Source organism: Oncorhynchus masou, chromosome 31 (assembly GCF_036934945.1).
Source record: "Oncorhynchus masou masou isolate Uvic2021 chromosome 31, UVic_Omas_1.1, whole genome shotgun sequence".
NCBI lineage: Eukaryota > Metazoa > Chordata > Actinopteri > Salmoniformes > Salmonidae > Oncorhynchus > Oncorhynchus masou.
The window spans coordinates 77,403,075-77,421,584 of record NC_088242.1 but is presented as its reverse complement, the minus strand read 5'-3'; the positions used below and the strand labels follow the sequence as shown (position 1 = coordinate 77,421,584).

Genomic DNA, 18,510 nt, shown 5'->3' with positions numbered 1-18,510 from the left:
TGTGTGTGTGTGTGTGTGTGTGTGTGTGTGTGTGTGTGTGTGTGTGTGTGTGTGAGAGAGTGCATGCGTGCATGCGTGTGACTCATAAGAGAGACTCATAAACACCTCTGTAGAAGCGAGGTATATTGGGTCAGCCACAGATATGTTTACTTTATCCTGTCTCAGCAGCCCCATCCACCAGTCTAGTCTGCTTGACTTCCACATCCCAGCCCGGCACAGAAAGTTAAGATGGAGACTTGTTTATACCCCATTTGATATAGAGGAAAGCACAAAGAGCGATACAAATTTAGAAAACATAAAAAATCTTTAATTCACTGATGTTGTTACATGTGAAATGAGGCTGTTGATTAATGATACTGTTTGTTTCAGTGAGTATGTCTACGTTCGGAGAATGAAAAATGAGAGAATGGGATGTGGACAAAGAACCGAGCATAAGCGCTTCAAAAGCACAGGTCGAAACCGGACACAAATAATGCATAGGGACTGCCGTTCAAAGTTTGCTGACTGTCCTGAAAAACCACAGCAAACTCAAGTAAATATATAGGACACATACATGCGCACACACACACACACTCACAAAAGTAATATATGGGCTTGTTATCACCTGTCCATCACCCGCCATGTGTATGGGATCCCTACGTTTAGATGAACCACGAGTAAGGCATGGGGCTGAAGAGTTTTATATGTAGAAATCAAATGACTGAAGCAAAACAGAAACATAGCTCAGTTTAGGAAAGTTAAGGGCTACAACATGTAGTCCTAAACCCAAGTCCTACGGTCTCCAACTCTATAAATAACCTGACCCTTCTGGTTTCTCTCAATGAGTCTTCTTCACTGGTCAAGTGTGAGTGGCTGCCAGCGAGCTGGTATTGGCTAGCTCCATCACTGGGACAGAGCAAAGATGGTATGGAGGAGGATGGAAAAAACATTTCTATAATTTTCTACAGGAAGTATGAATATCCACCATGAACAGTGGTAACACTGGAGGAATGAGAGAGTAGGAGAGAACAGGAAGATGAAAGCAGGAGAGACTCAACCTAAGGCAAACACACTCTCATGTCTCTTCCTAGATTACTAACCACATCTACTGTACGTATCACTCTCCTATGTTTCTATATAACCAGTCTCTGCTGGGCTAGTACCCCAACACCACCCTGTCTGAGCATGTAAAAAGCTCCTAACGCTTAATAAATGGGTTATAACCCCACCCTGTCTGATCATGAAAATAGCTCCAAACACTTAATAAATGGGTTATAACACCACCCTGTCTGATCATGAAAATAGCTCCAAACATTTAATAAATGGGTTATAACACCACCCTGTCTGATCATGAAAATAGCTCCAAACACTTAATAAATGGGTTATAACCCCACCCTGTCTGATCATGAAAATAGCTCCAAACACTTAATAAATGGGTTATAACCCCACCCTGTCTGATCATGAAAATAGCTCCTAACACTTAATAAATGGGTTATAACCCCACCCTGTCTGATCATGTAAAAAGCTCCTAACGCTTAATAAATGGGTTATAACCCCACCCTGTCTGATCATGAAAATAGCTCCAAACACTTAATAAATGGGTTATAACCCCACCCTGTCTGATCATGAAAATAGCTCCTAACACTTAATAAATGGGTTATAACATCACCCTGTCTGATCATAAAAATAGCTCCTAACACTTAATAAATTGGTTATAACACCATCCCTGTCTCTCACACTCAAGTCTATAACTTAATCAGATGGTGACTGTGAGAGTGCTCTAATGCAGGTGATAGTAGGCTGTTTCTGAGTAGAGACCGTCTTTAACATCAGCTCTGCAGGAAGGGAGAGATGCAGGGCTGGTTTACACTGGCCTCCTGATTAATGCTCTGGGAGCAATGCTGCCCTGAGAGGGAGGCTATTAAACAGCACATAGAATCCACTCAAATATACTGCAAAAAAATCTAATAAGAACATAAAACCACCATTCAATTACTCCCCCAGTCTGAGTCTCTGAATTTAACGAGGATCATATTTGAAAAACTTTTCTTGGCGCCGCAGGGCAGCACAGTTAGAAGACATGAATCAGAGAGAAATATTGTACTGTACACACGCTGTGTTGCAAAAATAAATGTTTTCCTCTGCAATGTCTGAAAACACCATCTTCTGACAGAATAAACAACGTGTTTGAGAAAAGGCCAATAGCTGTCTGACATAGGAAAGAAGATGTAAATAGCTTGTTATGATAATTCAAAAACATTCCAACATAATCTGACAGTGTGGGAGTGAATCAACATTTATGTTGTGGAGGTCAGTGTATGGTAAAGAATTCTTGCCCTGTGGGTGTTGTTAGGGTTGAGCTTTTTTATTTATCTGCTGTGGCCTAGCTCAGGGTTTACACAGCCACACTCTTACTCTCTTTACTCTCGCTAAGTTTATACACTACACATTTGTATTTCATAACTACATCAGTGATTGCTCGCCTTTTCCTTAGTCTTACTATATTGCCTGAGGTGCCAACAGAGCAAAATGAAATGATATGTTGGAACATACTCTCTAAGACAAACTGTAGTGATTTACTAACAGCAAAAAGCTATTCTGAATTGTATGCCTCCAAACCATTTACTGTACATATAGTTACTGTACATATAGTTCCTGCACATATAGTTACTGTACATGTAGTTACTGCGCAAATACTTCATGTACATGTAGTTACTGTACATACAGTTCCTGAACATATAGTTAATGTACATATGTAACAGTATAGCTTCCATTCCTCTCCTCGCCCCTACCTGGGCTCGAACCAGGGACCCTCTGCACACAGACAACAGCCACCCTCGAAGCATTGTTACCCATCGCTCTACAAAAGCCACTGCCCTTGCAGAGCAAGGGGAACAACTACTTCTAGGTCTCAGAGCGAGTGACGTCACCGACTGAAACACTATTAGCGCGCACCACCGCTAACTAGCTAGCCATTTCACATCGGCCACACATATACAGTGCCTTCAGAAAGTATTCAGACCCCTTTACTTTTTTCACATTTTGTTGTGTTACAGCCTGAATTAAACATTTATTAAATTGAGATTGTGTGTCACTGATCTACACACAATACCCCATAATGTCAAAGTGGAATTTTGTTTTTAGAATTGTAAAAGCTGAAATGTCTTGAGTCAATATGTATTCAACCCCTCTGACATGGCAAGCCTAAACAAGTTCAGGAGTAAAAATGTGAAGTTAGAGGTCGTTTTGAGCGGCAATGATAAATTGCGATAGCGCAATGACTGGAAGTCATTAGCTAACACAACGTGCCATTGGAACACAGGAGTGATGGTTGCTGATAATGGACCTCTGTACGTCTATGTAGATATTCCATAAAAAAAATCTTCCATTTACAGCTACAATAGTAATTTGCAACATTAACCATGTCTACACAGTATTTCTGATCAATTTGATGTTATTTTAACGAACAAAAAACATTTCTAAGTGACCCCAAACTTTTGACAGTGGTGTATATAAACTGACAGTGGTTTTTGATTCATCCTGAAAGTTGTCATCTTCAAGTTCGATTAATTCAATATTGGAAGGTGGAAAAAAAGTGTTCATTATTCCTGTAAATCTACCCTAATTCTCACTAACCCTTGAACTGTATGACAACAACAGTCCAGTTGTCATGAACCACACGCCAGGCTCCAGGTTTATTTAACCTGCTAAGTGTGGTCTGAGTTCTATAACGATTCAAATAGGGTACGTGTCCCTAATTATTTCACAATGTTAGCCTAATAAGATCCACTAATGCTAATGACCCTCAGGAACAACTTACGTGGCGTGACAGAGGAAAGAAAGGTAAACGGAATGGAATGATGCAAAATGTAAGCTACAAATTTAAGAACACAACACTAAAGTGACAGTTCTAAATGTATGTGGGTATTACTCACGAAGGCAGTAATAGTGGCTAATATTTAACATAATACAAATTATAAAACAAAACAGAGAAAAGCCTGGGCATTGGCTATAATTAAAACATTCTAAAGCGCATACATCAACTTGGCAGGTTCAGTCCTCGGCAGGTTCAGTCCTCGGCAGGTTCAGTTCTCGGCAGGTTCAGTCCTATAGAAGCCTATAGCTACGGTGTCCAAATTTCATCCACGCAAATGATGAGGGCACACAATTAAAATCCGGAATAATGGCACAGCTATATGTATCCTATTTCCCTATGGAAACGGGCAGCAATACATGTCATGTTGATATGATATTTTCAGTATGGCTCATTTCACATTCTTCTCCAGGGATCATAAGGAAAAGAAAATCTAAAACAATTGCTATGTGTATGACATAGCTGTTGGATTAACAAGAAGTTAATCTTTAAACCGATTAATAAAACTTGTATGTTTTCTGAATTTTTATAATGAGTATTTCTGTTTTTTAATTTGGCGCTCTGCAATTTCACTGGATGTTGGCCAGGTGGGACGCTAGGTCAGAATAGAGCTTATCTGTAGACACAACTCCGCCACACCTTCAACTCTTATATCTCCACCTGGAACGAATAGCGAGTGAATAGCATGCTATTCTCAAGCTTAAGTTCAAGGTCAGAATATGCATAGAGAGAAAAGAGAAAGGTGTATAAAAATGGAATCAGGGCCTTAAGCAATACTGCAAATGGTGACTTTAAAACAGTTACAGAGAATAATGGCTGTGATAAGAGAAAACTGAGGATGGATCAACAACATTGTTGTTACTCCACAATATTAACCTAAATGAAAGAGTGAAAAGAAGGAAGCTTGTACAGAATAAAAATGTTTATTTACACATATCCTGTTTTCAATAAAACATTAAAGTAAAACTGTAAAAATGTGTCAAAGAAATTAACTTGGTCCTTTTAATTTTTTTATTTCACCTTTATTTAACCAGGTAGGCTAGTTGAGAACAAGTACAACTGATTAGAAAGCTTTATGTTTGGGGCAAACACAACACATCACTTAGTACCAGTCTTCATATTTTCAAACATGGTGGTGGCTGCATCATGTTATGGGTATGCTTGCCATCGGCAGACACTGGGAGTGTTTTAGGATAAAAAGAAATGGAATACAGCTATAAGCACAGGAAAAATCCTAGAGGAAAACCTGGTTCAGCCTGCTTTCCAACAGACAATAACCTAAAACACAAGGCCAAATATACACTGGAGTTGCTTACCAAGGTGACATTGAATGCTCTTGAGTGGCTTAGTTACAGTTTTGACTTAAATCTGTTTGAAAATCTATGGCGAGTCTTGAAAATAGCTCTTTAGCAATGATCAAAAATCAACTTGACAGAGCTTAAAGGATTTTTTTAAAGAATAAGGGGCAACTACTATACTGAAAAAAATCTAAGACGGCGTAGCAGGATGTCTGTTTTGATTGTCTTGTCCCGTCCCGTGTATATATCGCTTTTTCTTTGTATATATTTAGTATACTTTTTTAATATTTTTAATCTCAATTTCCATCTATGGATTGAACATACTCTTCTGCAACCCGCATCACCCATTGTGGTACGGATCTGCTATTTTTTATACGATAGAACCGGAACCCCCTTCAGAAGCTAGCCAGTTAACTAGCTACTAGCTAGTAGTCAGTTAGCCACTGCTAGCGGTCATCATCGTTAACTCGGACATCTGACAGGCTCAGCCCGGTCAATTCCTACCAGTCTGCACAGCGCGCTATCAACCCAGAGCATATCGGACTGCTTTTCTCTATCACATCTCAGGATTCCTACCGCAAGCTCTGAACATTTACTCCGGATCATCGCAGCTAGCTAGCTGCTATCCAAGTGGCTTCTACTGGCTAACGTCTCTGTCCCAAAGTAAGAACCAGTTAGCCTGGAGCTAGCCTCAGGCTAGGCCCATTTTCCTGCTAGCTGAAGAAATCCATCAGACAATTCCTGGGCTTCAATTACCTCTTTTGCCAATTGGCCTGGACCCGTTTGGTTTTGTCTCAAATGATGCCGACGGTGTACTACGGATCCCGCTGATCCATCATGACTGGTCTGCCGACATAACCGTCCGAGGGGGTTTCAACAGGCTCTCACGTTGCGACATCCCTCTGAGACCCATCTGCTAGCCTGCTATCCCCGGCCTGCTAGCAGTCTGAATCGGCATGCCTCCAGCTCACCTAGCTACGCACTGGACCATATGAACACATGCCTCTCCAAAATGTAAATTTGCCTTGTCTATTGTTGTTTTGGTTAGTGATTATTGTCTTAAAATCAGATATAGCCCTTGGTTCCTCCCCAGACTTGACTGCCCTTGACCAGCACAAAAACATCATGTGGCTTTCTGCATTAGCATCGAATAGCTCCCTGCAATATGCAACTTTTCAGAGAAGTCAGGAACTAATATACTCCGTCAGTTAAGAAAGCTAAGGCTAGCTTTCCAAACAGAAATATGTTTCCTATAGCACTAATTCTAAACACTTTGGGACACTGTAAAGTCCATGGAGAATAAGAGCACCTCCTCCCAGTTGCCCACTGCACTGAGGATAGGACCGATAAATCTACGATAATCGATAATTTCAATAACCATATTTGCCATGCTTTCCTCCTGGCTACCCCTACCCCGGCCAACATCTTTCCACCCAACATCTTTCCACCCTGCAGCAAGTTGCCCCCCCCCCGCGCTTCTCCTTCATCCACATCCAGACAGCTAATGTTTTGAAAGAGCTGCAAAATCTGGATCCCTACAAATCAGCTCGCCTAGAGAATCTGGACCTTCTCTCTTTCTAAAATTATCTGCCAAAATTGTTGTGACCCTTATTACTAGCCTATTCAACCTCTCTTTCGTATCGTCTGAGATCCCCAAAGATTGGAAAGCGGCTGTGGTCATCGTCCTCTTCAAAGGGGGAGACATTCTAGACCCAAACGGTTATAGACCTATATTCATCCTGCCCTGTCTTTCTAAAATATTTGAAAGCCAAGTTAATAAACAGATGACCAACCATTTAGAATCCCACCGTACCATCTCCACTATGCAATCTGGTTTCCGACCGAGCTGGTCATGGGTGCACCTAAGCGATGCTCAAGGTCCTAAACGATATCATAACTGGCATTGATAAAAGACAGTACTGTGCAGCTGTCTTCATCGACCTTGCCAAGGCTTTCGACTCTGTCAATCACCGGCAGACTCATCGGCAGATAGCACTGGCTTCGCAAATGACTGCCTCGCCTGGTTCACCAACTACTTCTCAGACAGAGTTCAGTGTGTCAAATCGGAGGGACTGTTGCCCGGACCTCTGGCAGTCTCTATGGGGGTGCTACAGGGTTAAATTCTCGGGCCGACTCTTTTCACTGTATCAGTGATGTCGCTTTTGCTGCCAATGATTCTATGATCCACCTCTACGCAGATGACACCATTCTGTATACATCTGGCCCTTTTTTGGACACTGTGCTAACAAACCTCCAAATGAGCTTCAACGCCATACAACACTCCTTCCGTGGCCAACTGCTTTTAAATGCTAGTAAAACTAAGTGCATGCTCTTCAACTGATTGCTGTCCGCACCCTCCCGCCAGACTAGCATCACTACCCTAGACAGCTCTTACCTAGAATATGTGGACAACTACAAATACCTAGGTGTCTGGTTAGGCTGTAAACTCTCCTTCCAGACTCAAGCATCTCCAATTCAAAATTACACATAGAATAGGCTTCCTATTTTGCAACAAAGCCTCCTTCACTCATGCTGCTAAACATAATCTTGTAAAACCGACTATCCTACCGATCCTTGACTTTGGCGATGTCATTTACAAAATAGCCTCCAATACTCTACTCAGCAAACTGGATGCAGTCCATCACAGTGCCATCCGTTTTGTCACCAAAGCTCCATATACTACCCACCACTGCGACCTGTATGCTCTCGTTGGCTGGCCCTCGCTACATATCCGTCGCCAAACTCACTGGCTCCCGGTCATCTATAAGCCAATTCTTTGCTACCCATAGGCCCACTCCAGCAGAAATATTGCACTGGTCATCGCAAAACTCCGGTGTATATTTGGCCTTGTGTTTAAGGTTATTGTCCTGCTGAAAGGTGAATCTCTCTCTCTTTCTCCTTTAATCTACCTCTCTCTTGCTCTCTGATTAACACACTACCCTCACTAGCATGCTCACATACACACAGAGATGAATGAGCAGATAGGGGAGTGTGACCCATGCCACCATGCCAGCTAGAAACAGTGACTAACAGCCTTACTGTGTGAATGAAATATGACAGGCCTGCAGCTCCTCCAAGACCCAGCTTGCTGCACCTTCTCTAGCCACTCTCCATTTTAAATATAACTGAGACTGTGGATCTTTTACCAGATAGACAAACAAAAAAAACAACCACACTCACACATAAGGTACGTCAGGCATGAACGGACACACACACCACACACGCACGCACACAAGTTAGCACACACAGGCAAAAAAAAAACACACACAAAGTTGACACACTCTCCCTCTCTCTTTCCAATACCGGGGCCCCTGCTATGATATGATTGTGAGCGTGATTCCTGCCGTGAGAATGTGATTGTTTTTCCCATAGAGCTCCAGTGTCTATGGAAATGGGCCCCTGTGCACCCACTGCAACGCTGTGGTTGCGGTGCTGTTAGCTGTGTGTGTTCTCTGACATTGGAGAAGTCTGGCTGGGCCCAGTTCATTATCGCCCAGTGGTTACTGACATTGGAGAGGTCTGGTTGGGCCCAGTTCATTATCCCCCAATGTGTACTGACATTAGGGAGGTCTGGCTGGGCTCTGTTCATTATCCCCTAGTGTTTACTGACATTGGAGAGGACTGGCTGGGCCCAGTTCATTATCCCCCAGTGTTTACTGACATTGGAAAGGTCTGGTTGGGCCCAGTTCATTATCCTCTAGTGTTTACTGACATTGGAAAGGTCTGGTTGGGCCCTGTTCTTATTCCCTAGTGTTTACTGACATTGGAAAGGTCTGGTTGGGCCCTGTTCATTATCCCCTAGTGTTTACTGACATTGGAAAGGTCTGGTTCGGCCCTGTTCATTATCCCCTAGTGTTTACTGACATTGGAAAGGTCTGGTTGGGCCCTGTTCATTATCCCCTAGTGTTTACTGACATTGGAAATGTCTGGTTGTATATATTCCCTGCTGCTATGAGCAGACACAGATGGGAGAGCAAACACACACACAGAAACACACACAAAGTTGGCGCACTCTCCTTCTCTTCCCTAGTGTTTACTGACATCGGGGAGGTCTGGCTGGGCTGCCTTCAATATTTCCTGCTGCTATGAGCAGACACAGATAGGAGAGCACACTAAGTTAGGGAACACCTCCACAGGCACAGACAATGTACCTGAGGCAACAGAGCGTATGTTAATGTGTGTGTGTGTGAAAGAGAGCGTGTCATGCATTCAACTTTTGGTGGTCAGTGTCTGAAAGACCAATTTAGCTGTATTATACTGTATGCCCCCAACTGAGAAGTGCAGAAAGTTAATCAGTTAGAACACACACAAACATAACAACAAGTATACAAATACTGCACACACGCATGCACACAAGTACAACTACACATACACACACACACACACGCACACACACACGTACATGCACGCTGACATTGGGTGCAGGATAATAAAGTGAGAAGTAATTTCTGAGCTTGTTTATGCCCTGTTTGTGCTGTGGCCAGCATATTGATTATCGTGGTTCATGATCACTCACTCAGTCGCTAAGAATATATCTGCTGTGAGGATAAATCACTGTAGCTTTAAGCTTCCTTAATCACCAAACATTAGGAAAATCCAGGAAGGGTGACAAATGTGAGTTATCTTGGTGGATATTTATAAAGCTACAGCCCGATGGCACTGCAGTGGTCATTGTTTATGTGTTGGGGGAAGTTATATACAGTATATAAACCCTGATGCTATGTACCCATTGCTGATGCTATGTATTGGCCAATGAGAGGCTTTGAATCCACCGGTTGGCCATATTGGCACTCCCCAGGAGAAGCATTCCTCCACAAGAATTCATGTAATTCTACAGTATTTCAATTAAATGTTTCAAGGCCAAAATTAAATGTATGTAAGTATTTTTGTTGTTGTATTGGGGACCGTAACATTGATATTTTTTCATAATATCATTTAAAAGTATGCATTTTTTACAATGGTGGGGGACTGCCAAGATGCAGGTGCGGTGGCTTCAAATCAGTGCCTCCAGTCAAAAATCTAGTGTATATATATATATATCATTGGCTGGGGGTAGCAGGGGTTGGCCTCACTCACTCTGTCTTCCTCCTCCCTGAGGTCCGGCATGGTGCTGATGCACAGGCTTATTACGGTCACAGCCACCATCACCACCGACAGGCAGGCAAAGATCTTCCCTGGCAATCCAGACTGGGGGTTCTCCACCATATCCCTCAGCTGGTTCATGAACTTGCGATAGCGAGTCTCCTCAACTGGGGGACGCAGCAGGGCGTGCCTCTGCCTCTGCTCCTCCTCCTGCCTCTCGTGCTCATTCATTTCCTCGATGCGCGTGTACATCTTCCTCTTACAGCAGCGCTCCATGTAGGTCATCTCCACGCCCCAGTAGAGCAGCTCGTCGTGGAGCGACAGCACGCACATCTCCCTCAGCATGCGCAGCTTCCCTGCCGCCAGGAAGTTGAGGATGACGCGGAAGGCCGAGGGGCTGCGGTCAAAGAAGAACTCTCGCCGCGTCTCATCATAGTCGTCACACACGCCGGCAATCTCCTCTGGGCTGCTGAGACTACAGAGCCGTCCCAGCCGGGTAAGGGGGAACTGCTCCAGTGTGCTCCAGGGGAAGGTGTATTGGTTGCCCCCCACGTTGATGACCGCTAGCAGGCCGTGGTCAACTGACAGCAGGTCTTCTGGTCGTCTAATGAACTGGGCCCTCTGATAATAGACCCCCTTGACCGACTCCGTCTCTGGGATCTGGGTGAAGATGGCGTCGAGGCTGCTGTCATCGCTGGCCGAGAGGTTGCTGAAGTCGTGGTTTGCGTTGCTGATAATGGGCATGGCGGCATCCGGGTGGGTGGCCGGCTGGGCTGGTCACATTGGGAGCTCAGTGGCTGCTCTGGGAGTTGGGCATCGGGGGGCTGGGGGACATGTGTGTCCCTTCAGGCTCTGCAGCAGGATCAAGGGGGTCCCAGGCAGGTGGCGTCATGCAGACACTGATAGGAGAGGGGAAGAAGAACATCAAACCTCAGTTAGACTGCAGTGGTATAGCCTTCTCCTTCTCTGCCATACATTTCTAGTCCAGAGACTGACAGACACATCAGACAACAGACTCTGCAAGGCAGATGTGAGGATCAGTGAAGCTGAGGATTAAGCTTGAGATATTTGTGGCGCTCTCTGGTCATGTCTGTTTCAAAGAGGGGCTGGAACAAAAATTATTTTCCAATCGTTTTTTCAATAATATTTTCCAATTCTTTTTTTTGTTCCATCCCACTGTTCCGACCAGCAAAATAAAGTTCTGAACCGGTTCGAACCAAAACAAAGTACTGGTTTATATTGTTCCTTTCTATTCCTTTCTAAACCTCTGAAATATATATGTATACATTTTACATTTAGCTCAACATTAAATTACTTCACCAGTTAGCAAGCCTTTTTGGGATAGGGGGCAGCATTTTCACTTTTGGATGAATAGCCTGCCCAGAGTGAACTGCCTCTTACTCTGTCCCAGATGCTAATATATGCATATTATTATTAGTATTGGATAGAAAACAACTGCTTGAATGATGTCTGTGAGTATAACAGAACTCATATGGCAGGCGAAAACCTAAGAAAAATCCAACCAGGAAGTGGGACATCTGAGGTTTGTCATTTTTCAAAGCTTGGCCTACTGAATAAACATTGAGATATGGATAAAGTTGCACATCCTACGGCTTCCACTAGATGTCAAACGTCTTTAAAAACTTGAATGAGGATTCTACTATAAAGGAGCGGCTCATGAGACCTCTTTGAGTCAGTGGTCTAGCAGAGTGCCTTGGTCTCATGACGCGCGCTCCCGACAGAGTTACCTCTCGTTCCAGTGCTTTTCTTCAGACAAAGGAATTCTCTGGTTGGAACATTATTGATATTTTATGTTAAAAACATCCTAAAGATTGATTCCATACATCGTTTGACATGTTTCTAAAGGCCTGTAACTGAACTTTTTGAGTTTTTGTCTGGAATAAGTGCCTGTGCCTCATGAATATGGATTACTGTGCTGAACACGCTAACAACAAGTGGCTATTAGGACATAAATGATGGACTTTATGGAACAAATCAGTCCTTTATTGTCGAAACTGGGATTCCCGGGAGTGCCTTCTGATGAAGATCATCAAAGGTAAGTGAATATTTCTAACTTGGTTGACTTCAAAATGGCGGATATTCCTCTGGCTGTTTTGGGTTCTGAGCGCCATTCTCAGATTATGCTTTTTCCATAAAGTAAAAAAAATCTGACACAGCGGTTACATTAAGGAGAAGTCTATCTTTAATTCTGTATATTTTATCAATCTTTATTATGAGTATTTCTGCAAAATCACCAGATGTTTTGGAATCAAAACATTACTGCACGTAACGCGCCAATGTAAACTGAGATTTTTGCATATAAATATGCACATTATCCAACAAAACATACATGTATTGTGTAACATGATGTCCTATGAGTGTCATCTGATGAAGATCATCAAAGGATAGTGATTAATTTGATCTATATTTCTGCTTTTTGTGACTCCTATCTTTGGCTGGAAAAATGGCTGTGTGTTTTCTGGACTTGGCTATGACCTAACATAATCATATGTTGTGCTTCCACTGTAAAGCATTTTTTAAATCGGACATGATGGGTAGATTAACAAGATGTTTATCTTTAATTTGCTGTATTGGACTTGTTAATGTGTGAAAGTTACATATTTGAAAAAAAAAACATTTTGAATTTGGCGCACTGCCTTTTCAGCGGAATGTTGTTGACTGCGCTAGAAAGGCTAACTAACAAGCTTGTACAGCAGCACTAGAATTAAAAACACGTCTTACCATTTTGTAGTTAATAAATCCAATGTGAAACGTGATAACCATAGTATCCTTATTTAGCATTGAAAAAGACAATCCATTCTTCTCTAATTAAACATATCTCCATAATTTCTGAATTGCGCTTGTAACGTTGTCAGTAGGCTACAGTAACCTATGCTTCGGAGGGGAGGGGCAAGTATCCTACACACACACCCACTGGCAACATTTCCAGCTGGCAGGTAAATGCTGGAATAAGTTTATTAGTGACAGAGTGAGGGCTTTACATAGGCACTTTGTTGAGATTTTTTGGGGACTGGAAAAAAATGCCTGGAATGTAAAATAAAGTTATTTATAGGTTCTCATGCTTTAAAATAACGGTTCTGTTCCGGAACTGTCACGGATCCCTCCGGAAATGTCATTACGCACACCTGGTCCCTATTCCCATTTGATTAGTAATTGTATAAGCGTGTCTTTTGTTACCATTGTCCCGTCGATTACTGTTCCAATGGTCGTTGGTCGTGCGAGTACCGGTCCTGTGTTGTTTTGGCTTTTGTGCCACGTGTATTGTGCAGATGATTACGGGTCTCATCCTGTGTGATAATCATTGTGCGATTGTGTATTTATTTTGAGGTACTCCTCGCTTTTTTGTTTGGGTCTCAACTCTGTGTTTGGTATAAGTATTTGTTTGGTCTTCATCCCCGTGCCTTTACACGGCATGCTGTAATTTGGGAAATAAAAAACCCTATTACGCATTCATGCTGTCCCCCGATTCCTTTATACAGACGTGACAGGAACAGCATAGATCACTTTAATTTTCGGTTTGGGTTCTGTTCTTCAAATAATTTCTTTACTTTCTGGTTTTAGGTTCTGTTCTCTGAACCAGTTCCAACCCTGGACAGGGATTCTCTTTTCTCAAGATATTTATGACACTGATCTGACTATTTTTTATATTTTCTGCACAGTGGTGTGCTTTTCACGCCGCAACCACTGCAAATATTAATTGGGATATAAAAGTACACAATCAATTAAAAAAAGGATCAGTGGGTCCCCCATGGGACAGTTTAGCTTACGTAGGCTAATGTGATTAGCATGAGGTTGTAATTAACAAGAACATTTCCCAGGACATAGACATATCTGATATTGGCATAACGCTTAAATTCTTGTTACTCTAACTGTACTGTCCAATTTACAGTAGCTATTACAGTGAAATAATATCATGCTATTGCTTGAGGAGAGTGCACAGTTATGAACTTGAAAATGTATTAATAAACCAAGTAGGCACATTTGGACAGTCTTGATACAACATTTTGAACGGAAACGTGATGTTTGGATCTGTCTAAAACATTGCACACACACTGCTGCCATCTCGTGGCCAAAATATAAAATGTGGCTGTGCTGGAATAATACATTATGGCCTTTCTCTTGCCTTTCCCTTTGTATTTTCTTTCACCAGATCTAATGTGTTATATTCTCCTACATTCATTTCTACATTTCACAACTTCAAAGTGTTTCCTTTCAAATGGTATCAATAATCTGAATTTCCTTGCTTCAGGTCCTGAGCTACAGGCAATTAGATTTGGGTATGTCATTTTAGGCAAAAGTTGAAAAAAAGGGTCCAATCCTTACCATGTGGGGGTAAGGCTATTAGCCAATTCCTTAGAGATGTGAATAATAGTCTGTGGATAATAGTCCAAATCAGGGGTGGGCTACTTAATGTACATCCTCTAGTTTTACATAGGGGATTCAGTGCTCGATTCATCCACATCGCAAAAAGGTAAGTTCTGTTTGAGCTGATATATGCAGCGTTTACCATGAATGCAGTCTCCACTAACGCTAGAACAAATATGAATCGTGCTATAGCGCTGAACTTCTGCGTTACGGATTGAATCAAGCCCTTAATAAATCACTGCTGTCAATGTGTTTCACTTAGAACGTGGTGGGGGAAGAAAGAATTATAAACCGTTTATTAATAGAATCACTGGTAATACAGTATCTCTGTCAGAGTGTTGGTTGCTTTGCCTAGTGGAAAGTTAATTGAAGGAAGTGTTTTAGCGGCGCAGTGACATCAGCAGGAACATTCCCCCCACTGCTCTCACTAGTGACAGACAGGAGATACAGATATAGGATCTTAATTTGAGTTTGTTTGCTACAGCAGGAAAATAATCCTGCAGCAGGGTGACCAGATTAGGATCCTACATCTGTAAACGCAAAGAAGTTGCCATCCGCTGTTGGTCCAATATAAACCCTTTGCCTGGCATTTAATGGAACAGCTTTGTGTAGAAGAATCATGTGGTCTTCGTGACACTCATTCACTCTCACACACACTCTCACACACACACACACACACACACACACACACACACACACACACACACACACACACACACACACACACACACACACACACACACACACACACACACACACACACACACACACACACACACACACACACACACACACACACAGGTTCATTTTGTATAAAAGTCTTCTTTAAAAAGGAAATGAGTTTATGTCAAAACTAATCACAGGTAGGCAATACTAGGCTATTATAGACTACCTTTATGAGTATTTTATGGAACACATAATAACCTTTTATGATTTATTATAAAGCATACCGGTAGGCTATGTGCTTAATCATTCCTTGTCTTGTTGTCTTCAACGTCCCACTAAAGCATTGACCATCACTGTACAATATGGTACTCAATTCTAAACAGTGGAGACTGCTTTAACTATTCATTCAGATATATAGTTGCTGCTACGAACAGCTCCAATAGCTGTTTTGGTTATTCCAATTGATCAAATCTAGGCTTTATATCAAATCTAGGCTACTTGCTATTCTATCACAATAATATCAATATTTTCTAAATATTATGATCAGATTGGTAGTTGACATTAAACTTCAATATAAGCGCAATGATCATGACGAATGTAGGCCTACATTATTCGATAGTGAACGTTGAATAATAAGAATGAAGACTACAGAAACTTGTCACGTACCATATTAGTGAAGAGAGCAGCTGATCACCTCTCTAGTTGTCAGTCCGTCTGATCATTCAATATCAGTCACACAAGTCTCACCGAAATATATCAGCTGCCACATGTTGTACAGTGTCACAACCTATAAACTCGATTAAAAACTCGTCAATATACGAAGAGAGAAAATGATTCGAGCTGAGTGTCCCGTTACAGATCCGTACTGCAGAGGCGGTGGAGTGCGCGCGCAATGCACAGCTGTGTTACGGGTAGGGTAGGGTACCTCAAGTTTGCGAAGAGTAGGCTAGGTGAGCATCGTGAGTAACGTAAGTGACTTTCCCTTACCAAGTCACCTAAAGCCTAACTTTGACTAACAAATATTGCCTTTCCCTTTTCGACGAATTGCTACGGTAATACCACGGGAAATATTCGATGCCCTCTTGTGCCACACAGCCCCAGCAAAAAATAAAGTATGTAAGCTATCCCAACGTATTGTTGCGTTATCAGATACAGTAGTTTTGTTCGACTGACAAACTATGGAGCCGAGTTAACCTTTAACATCCCGTAACCAGCAAGCTGCTCTGCTTTTCAAACCTCCCAGCGGGGAGCGCGGATCATTTCGATCCAAATTATGTTTTTATGCAGCGGTGGATTACGGTCGCAGTGGGGAATCAACTACACAGTCTGATACTACTAGGCATGAGTCTAATATACACCTATAGGTGTGCTCTTGTAAAATATAAGAGAAGTGTTATTATGATATTTTTAAACCATTCTAAAGGCTAAGGTCAATGTGATGAATTCTGCTAAAGGGTTTCATCATGTCTTATCGCCAATGTTTTATTAAGGCTTCCTGAAGCATTGGTGGTACTGAACATGGTCAATGTTGTGAATTTGGTAAAGGATTTGATCATGTCTGACCACTAATGTTTTAAGACATGTCTTTATTACAAACATAATGACTAGTACAGTTGGTGTAGTCACTCACTAGTCAGTGTATCAGCACTGCTCCCTTACAGAGCCAACCTGAAAAATATTACCTAGTGTACAGGAAAAACTGCATGATCATCACCAAATAACAAGAAGTCAATAGTCTACCAAAGATTTATTCCAGAAACATACACTGAGTGTACAAAACATTAGGAACACCTGCTCTTTCATGATATAGACTGACCAGATGAATCCAGGTGAAAGTGAAATCCCTTATTAATGTCACCTGTTAAATCCACTTCAATCAGTGTAGATGAAGGGTAGGTATTTGTATTGTTGTATTTGTATTTATTATGGATCCCCATTAGCTGCTGCCATGGCAGCTGTTGCCTGTGTAGCATGGTTCATTCTGCGTTGTGTACTTTTAATCAGGACACTGCCACAACTGGAGGTCTGCTGGTTGAATTATTTTTATTTGTCCTGCACACGAAGAGACAACGCACAATATTTAAGCCCTTGGCGCAGTCATAGCTCTCAGGCACCTGCGCAAGCACATGGACACTCACTCAAACACTGTCCCAAGTACTTACAAGTTACAATAGATACCCAAGTTAGCAAGCTCAGTGAAACTTGTTAACATAAATCTTTATATTGTCCACATTGTAACAAACTTATGGTTGCATAACAGCAAATTGTGTAACATTACCACGGTTTTACATTGAACAATTTCGGAGCCAAGGACAACATATCTTGCTATGCCAAAGGTCAGGCAAAAGAGAACAAAAAGGGGGTATGGAAATACAGATAACCCACGATGGACCAAACCAAAATATACAAAACTTTTACAATCACATGTATGTACAATATTGTAATGAAAAAGGGTTTGTACACCAAAGAATAACATTAGCTATGCAGCTGTAATTAAAATTAAAAAACACACTGAATTATTATTATTATTATCAAATTATTAACATCCCCTCTTGACCTGGCCTATTTGAATTGGTCCTTGTGTGCAACTTGGCGCATAATCTAGGGGAACAACATCACACTGCTACACCTGCTCTTCCTGGGGTCCGGCAAAATTAAGGCAGCTATACAATTTTAAAACATTACAATACATTCATTAAAGAATTCACAACACACTAAGTGCCTCAGGCCCCTACTCCACTACCACATATCTACAACACAAAATCCATGTGTACGTGTGTGTGCATGTGTCTGTGCCTATGTTTGTGTTGTTTCACAGTCCCTGCTGTTCAATAAGGTGCATTTTTATCTGTTTTTTAAATCGGATTCTACTGCTTGAATCAGTTACCTGATGTGGAATAGAGTTCCATGTAGTCATGGCTCTATGTAGTACTGTTCGCCTCCCATAGTCTGTTCTGAACTTGGTGACTGTAAAGAGACTTCTGGTGGCATGTCTTGTGAGGTATGCATGAATGTCTGAGCTGTGTGCTAGTCATTTAAACAGACAGCTTGGTGCTTTCAACATGTCAATACCAACATGTCAATAAGTCAAGAAAGGGGGATACCTAGTCAGTTGTACAACTGGATGCATTCAACTGAAATGTGTCTTCTGCATTTAATCCAACCTTTCCGAATCAGAGAGGTGTGGGGGGCTCCCATAATCAACATCCACGTCTTCTTCACCCA

General features: G+C 41.9%; 1 protein-coding gene across 1 annotated transcript in view; it reads right to left on the bottom strand.

Moving 5' to 3' along the window:
- Window positions 1-16,353, bottom strand: part of LOC135524460 (potassium voltage-gated channel subfamily G member 4-like) — a 30,849-nt gene extending 14,496 nt beyond the window's left edge. Inside the window, exons 1-2 of the mRNA XM_064952010.1 lie at window positions 15,952-16,353; window positions 10,228-11,132 (exon numbers count right to left, since the gene is read on the bottom strand). Of these exons, the coding sequence (XP_064808082.1) occupies window positions 10,228-10,977 (750 nt within the window). The 5' untranslated portion in view covers window positions 10,978-11,132; window positions 15,952-16,353. The remainder of the gene's footprint in view (window positions 1-10,227; window positions 11,133-15,951) is intronic.
- Between the last annotated feature and the right edge of the window lie 2,157 nt (window positions 16,354-18,510).